Source organism: Camelina sativa, chromosome 15, assembly GCF_000633955.1.
Source record: "Camelina sativa cultivar DH55 chromosome 15, Cs, whole genome shotgun sequence".
In the NCBI taxonomy this organism is placed as follows: Eukaryota; Viridiplantae; Streptophyta; class Magnoliopsida; order Brassicales; family Brassicaceae; genus Camelina; species Camelina sativa.
Genome location: NC_025699.1, coordinates 25,528,042 through 25,534,273, shown reverse-complemented (window position 1 = coordinate 25,534,273; position 6,232 = coordinate 25,528,042). Strand labels below are relative to the sequence as shown.

Here is a 6,232-nt window from a genome sequence, read left to right as displayed (position 1 = left end):
GCGATGAGTAATATTGAGTCTATGCCTGAGGGGTTTAATATGCTTAGGCGTATGTATGAAAACGTCCAGGAACCGTTAATGAATGCTACTTCTATGTCGGGTAATGCTGGTAGCAATACGGGCTCTAATCCATTTGCTGCTCTTCTGGGAAACCAGGGGGCCACTACGCAAGGAACTGATGCTACTAATAATTCTTCAACACCGAGTGCTGAAACCGGTACAGGAAATAGTATTCCAAATGCAAATCCACTTCCTAATCCTTGGGGTGCTGCGGCTGGTATGAAACTGCATTCTCATCCTCTTAATTTTATATGGTATATAGACGTTTAAGGATGCTTTATTGTTTTTATAACAGCCAATAGTGGTTTGGTCATAAGAAATAGTAGTTTACTAGCTTATGTTTACTACACTGGCTCAGGAATAATAGTGTTTATGATATAAATTGGTGAGTTCATGTAGTGTTCTCATAGTTTGTTGTTATGAGTAGTTTGTTGAAGTTTTACTCGTAATGCACTAAACATTTAAGAACATATTGTGGGGCTACTTGACAGGCCAGACAACCGCCACTGGAAGGACAATTTCTGGTGGGGACACGAGAAGCCCTGGACTTGGTGGCCTTGGTGGTCTTGGTGGCCTTGGTGGTCTTGGTGGCCTTGGTGGACTTGGAGGCCTCGGCGGACTCGGTATGCTTGGAGCAGATTCACCTCTTGGTGCGACTCCAGATGCTTCTCAATTGAACCAAATACTGCAAAACCCAGCTATGTCGCAGATGATGCAAAGCTTACTTTCCAATCCACAATACATGAATCAGGTAGCGCCTAAAATAATCTGAATTTAAGACGCTTTTGGTATAGTGAATGTATTGTTAATGTATTCCGTTGATTCCAGCTTATGAGTCTCAACCCCCAACTCCGAAGCATGCTAGATATGAATCCTCAGTTGAGGGAAATGATGCAGAACCCTGAATTCCTTCGCCAGTTTAGCTCTCCTGAGATGATGCAGGTCAGTTGGGCCCATGTTGTCTTTATGCATGTGAATTTTGAACATGTGGTCTCTCCAGAGAAATAATTTTGTTTCTCTTAAGTAATAAAATTATTTCAACCTAATGTTTTGGATTGTTTTTTTGTCTTCTTTAGCAAATGATGACTCTGCAGCAATCACTTTTCTCCCAGAATAGGACTACGGCTGGCCAGTAAGTGTGGATACCCCTTTCTGTTTTCTTTACTTGAAACATAGTCGAGTAATTAATGTCCTTTCTATATCATAATTAGATTTTGGGTTGATCTGTGTTTAGAAAATAGTGTGACTAGCTAAACAGATAATATTGTAGCGGTGATGAACTATCTTAAAGTAATCAATGGGTTGAATCATTAGTAACGCAGCAACTCTTGTGTATTTTACTGGGTGGATCATTAGTAAACTCTATCAAAGACTGTCTTATAACATATGAAATCAGTGTGTCAAACTTTCTATCTTGATTTCCATCAACCCTCTATTCATGTTTCCAATCGTCTTCTTTGTAGGGATCCGGGGCAAACTGGTGCTGCGACAGGTACTCTTTGAGATATTATCTATAATGGAAGTATGAAGGCTTTAGTTATTTCACTTAGTATATTAGTGCAGTTGCTTGTTGTTCTATTTATCATACTGTTATCCTATATTCTTACATCTCTTTATTGAGTAAATCACTAATTCACATTCACTACTATGGAATACTATAGGGACGGCCAATAATGGGGGGATGGATTTTTTGATGAATATGTTTGGCAGTCTTGGTGCTGGCGGCCTGAGTGGCACGAACCAACCCAACGGTTAGATTCGCTGGGAATGTACTTTGATTTCTTATGTATTTATTGAGATGGTTCCACTGATACATGTCTGTTTGATTCCAGTGCCTCCTGAGGAGCGTTTTGCTACTCAGTTGCAACAGCTGCAGGAAATGGGATTCTACGACAGAGCAGAGAACATAAGGGCTTTGCTAGCAACCAATGGTAACGTTAATGCTGCTGTAGAACGACTCTTGGGAGGTATTGGCCAGTAGCACAGGTTTGTAAACTGAGGTCTCTCGGTTATAGGATAAACAACTTGAGTGCGTTTCAGAAATGAGATCTATGGGAGTTCTTATAATTACATTTATGATAGGAGCGTGAACTTGTGGATAGAAAAGCCGCGCATCGAAGATATGGTATTTGTTTTCAGTGGTTATCATCTTCCTGCCTCTTTTACCCATTGCAAAAAAACCTTTTTTTTTACATACTTTGGATCAGTCTGTTTATCTTTCAGATTCTATTTGAAGCTGTTACAACGTACATCTGTAGAAGTTGGTTTCGAATATGGAATGAGTACATTTTACATTATCATATCTCCATTTTATCTTATAAATGTAGTAATGGTAACGTTGATGATTTTGTGATAGAGCTAGAGAGATCTCAAAGAGTTTATGATGCAGTTTAGACCTTAAAATGAAACCAAGTTGGATACGGTTCAAAGTTGAAAACCTAGTTTACCCTAATCCCCAAATTATTACTTCTAAGTTCGTATGATTGTATCGACAAATTCAGAGAAAAATATTGTTGATTCGAAAACATAAAGAAAATGTAATTCCGAAAAAATAGGGACATGTCAACAAAAGAAAACAATTCGACAAGTAACTGCTAGAAAAAAAAAACCGTAAAGCGACTCTTCCACAAATGAAAAACTAACTTCTTCCTCTCCCTCTACTATAAACCAATCATAACTCCCACTCTTCCACTTTTTTTCTTCTTTTTTTCCATCTGTGTTGTTTTACATGTTCTCTCTAAAGCCATAACAATGTCGAACTCTTCAAACTCCGATCCCAATTTCGACATCCCATTTGCTTCCTCCGATGTACCTCTTCCGAGTTACAATCAAAAACCAAGAAGAAAACGTACTAAACTCACCAACAACGAACCTGGTTCTTCTTCTTCTCCTACTCCAAGGCCTAATCCAGTCAAGAAACCGCTGGACTCTGACGCTCCTCCACAAATCACACGGCCATGCACTGAATGTGGTAAACAATTCGGGTCATTGAAGGCACTCTTTGGACACATGAGATGTCACCCTGAACGTCAGTGGCGTGGCATTATACCTCCTCCAGATCACAAACGTGGGACTAACGCAACCGCCGCGTCATCATCCTCCAATTTGAATGTTGTTTTAAATAAATCCGAGGAGGAAGATCATAACATAGCCTCTTGCTTACTATTGTTGGCTAAACGTCCTGTTGTCTTGAGCAGTTCAAGTGGAGTTGAGGGACGGTTCGAGTGTGGAGGTTGTAAAAAAGTGTTTGGGTCACATCAAGCGTTGGGCGGACATAGAGCAACACATAAAGATGTGAAAGGATGTTTCGCCGCTTCAAACTCAACCGAAGATCCTTCTCCTCCTCAGGAGATCGTTGGTCAAGACAAAGGCAAGAGTGTGAAGTTGGTCTCTGGAATGAATCATCGATGTCACATCTGTTTAAGAGTGTTCTCGAGTGGTCAAGCGTTAGGTGGTCACATGAGATGTCATTGGGAGAAAGATCAGGAAGAGCACCAAGTCAGGGCTATCGATCTTAATGTTCCTGCGGCGACATCTCCTCCTGACACATCGATAGGCTGTTCTTTAGATCTTAGGTTAGGACTTTGATATATAATAACATAACTTATATATTTGGTTTTGGTTTCTTCTCGTATAACAACTCTCTCCCTCTCTCTGTATATGTGTGATGAATTGTATGATGAACTTATAGGATTGGGTATTGTATTCTATATAAATTAATTCCTTAGTGAAATGCAAAAAAAGCTTTATTTAATAAATGTCAATATATTTCAAGAATTTGCTACCCATATTTTTCATCATATTTGTTGAATCTCTATGTAAAAATTGAATATTGTTATATATGAATAATAATGGATGGTTGTGGTGTTGTTCCTTAACAAATGCCATCACACTGAGATGAAATCAGCAAATAAAAAGTAGGTTCAACTTCGTTTTTGAATCTTAGCTCAGAAGAAAATACACAAGACGCCTCAATCTAAAATCAAACACAAAGTATTTCAAAGAACACAGTTCACTTATTATCCTAGAAAAGTTCTGAAAATCAAGATTCTTCTTCCCTAACATGTTGCTTCGAGAAGAGTTGCTTTGTTGAAGCTATCAGCAGAATCAGGGAGCAAGTTGTTGCTGTTGACCGGAAGATGAAGCTTCGTCCTGCTGCATTTCAGAGGGTGGAACCTGTAATCAAAAAGATCAGCTTTATATATAACATGAATGCGAAAAATCACGAAGGAATACAATTAATAGTTACAGTAAGCATCATCCTTACTTCTTTCTTAGCGTGTAAGGCTTCAAGTGTTGCAGCAACCTCTTTTGTGATGAACCTCTCCTTATAATCATTGCATTGCAAACATTCAGAGGCGAGTTTTAAGACTACGGTAGCTTCTTCTTTAGAATACTTTCCCTTCAGATTTGGATCAATCAGTTCAGCAACATCCTTTCCATTGATCATCTCAGGAGCCTATAACACATGAGAATAGTACTAACTCAGTAATAAGTGGCTTGCATTGCAAGAAATTAACAATGACAGAGAATCACAAAGTCAAGTGAACAGAATCACTTACATGGCTTGGAGCAATTTGCATTCCAGTAAGCAGATTCACAAGGATAGTACCAAATCTGTATGTCACATTCCCAGTGTTGACATTTCCTACAATGAGAATATATAACATTCTGATGATATATATATATGCATAGTCCGAAGATACAAGCGCGAAATGATTACCTCCTTCTCTTCGATTATAACGGATGATCGCCGTAACTAAACCGAAACTGGAGAGACAGGCCTCACCATCCTTCAACATAACCATTTAAGCAACAAGAAACAGTGTAGCATCGTTATAGATCACACGAGAGAAGGCATATTGGCATGTTAAAATGTTGCTTTACATACCTTATCAAACAGAATAGAGTTAGCACTCAGATTATCGTACGAGAAAGCACGTGCAATTCTGCAGTAATCCAATGCTTCGGCTATATTGTACGCCACTCGCATTCTCATTGACCAATCCATGTTTTTCTCTGTCAATCACACAACCGATACAAACTTCAGAAACAGAGAATACTAACAAGTTCTTATTCAACCGTTCACTACAAGTACATGATCTATTCACTATTCTAGTCCTGATAAAAAGTTTCCATCTTTAAGAATCTAAAGCACAATCTAAGTCAACAACAATACAGCCTCTCTATCTCTTCAGACTCAAAACAGAGAATGCTAATAAGCTCTGTTTCAATCGATTCTACATGTACAACCATGTCAACAAGGCAGCTTCTTTAACCTCAGATTCACCAATGTTTAATGTGAATGACACAAAAGAAGAAGATGAAGAAGAGAGAAGGAATCATACGATGGAACAAACGGTTAGCGAGCGTATCATTAGGCATGAACTCTGAAACAAGAAGCCCTACTCCTACATCTTCATCGTAGCAATATCCTAACAACTTGACGAGTCTCTTGTGATTTCGCTGCGCAGCTGTTTCTGTGTCTACCTGAAGAAGATCAAAGTAACAGATTCGAAACCATCAAAAGAGATCTAATGAACGTCACAAAAGTGAGATAAAGCTTTAAAGGCAAAGAGAAGGGTACCGCGAAGTAGTCAGGATCATCCCATGGCGTGTTCTTGAATCTCTTGATAGCGACGAAGCCAAGATTCTCTGATAAAAGACCCCTGTAGACGACATTGGAGGATTCTTCTGGGTTCTCTGATATGATCTCGTCGGCACTGAAGTTATTGGTCGCCGTCGTGAGATCGGAGAGGAAGAACTCTGTGAATGGCCAGTTGACGAATCCGTCGTCGTTCTTCACTTCGTCTTTCTTGCGTTCGACGTCCTGAGTCTGCGGCTGCTGTTGCGGAGGAGGTTGATCGTTGTTCACGAGAGGCGTAGAGACGCAACAACCACCCATGGTTTCGTTTTCGCCGGCAAAAGCAGAGTATTCTAAAGCGTTCTTTGCGAGAGAGATGAAGAGAGATGAAGAGAGAGAGAGAGAGAGAGAGAGAGAGAGAGAGAGAGAGAGAGACCGTTGGGTTTATGATTATGATGAACCTTTTATAACCGAGTCTTACTAAAATCTAAACTCAAGATTACGCATCTTTCTGATTTTTATAATTTTTATTTTTGCTTTTTTATATTTTTATATAAGTTTGCATTGCATTGTGGTGGTGACAAGTGG

At 39.4% G+C, this 6,232-nt stretch overlaps 3 protein-coding genes across 4 annotated transcripts in view; 2 read left to right on the top strand and 1 right to left on the bottom strand.

Moving 5' to 3' along the window:
* The window catches only part of LOC104747526 (ubiquitin domain-containing protein DSK2a-like), a 6,274-nt gene extending 3,912 nt beyond the window's left edge, over positions 1-2,362 (top strand). Inside the window, exons 3-9 of one of the 2 annotated variants that reach the window (XM_010469172.2) lie at positions 33-277; positions 552-811; positions 889-1,002; positions 1,137-1,192; positions 1,524-1,552; positions 1,722-1,811; positions 1,893-2,362. In XM_010469172.2, the coding sequence (XP_010467474.1) occupies positions 33-277; positions 552-811; positions 889-1,002; positions 1,137-1,192; positions 1,524-1,552; positions 1,722-1,811; positions 1,893-2,041 (943 nt within the window). In that variant the 3' untranslated portion in view covers positions 2,042-2,362. The remainder of the gene's footprint in view (positions 1-32; positions 278-551; positions 812-888; positions 1,003-1,136; positions 1,193-1,523; positions 1,553-1,721; positions 1,812-1,892) is intronic. The other variant, XM_010469174.2, reaches the window with a different exon arrangement.
* LOC104747523 (zinc finger protein ZAT2-like) lies at positions 2,790-3,683 on the top strand. Its single transcript, XM_010469169.1, has one exon. The coding sequence runs from the start codon at positions 2,812-2,814 to the stop codon at positions 3,646-3,648; it is 837 nt and encodes a 278-aa protein (XP_010467471.1). The 5' UTR covers positions 2,790-2,811; the 3' UTR covers positions 3,649-3,683.
* On the bottom strand, positions 4,036-6,040 carry LOC104747522 (probable inactive receptor-like kinase SSP). The gene is made up of 7 exons (XM_010469168.2): positions 5,648-6,040; positions 5,409-5,550; positions 4,952-5,079; positions 4,784-4,853; positions 4,623-4,708; positions 4,328-4,519; positions 4,036-4,236 (listed from the first exon to the last, which is right to left on the bottom strand). The coding sequence occupies exons 1-7, from the start codon at positions 5,963-5,965 to the stop codon at positions 4,168-4,170; spliced, it is 1,005 nt and encodes a 334-aa protein (XP_010467470.1). The 5' UTR covers positions 5,966-6,040; the 3' UTR covers positions 4,036-4,167.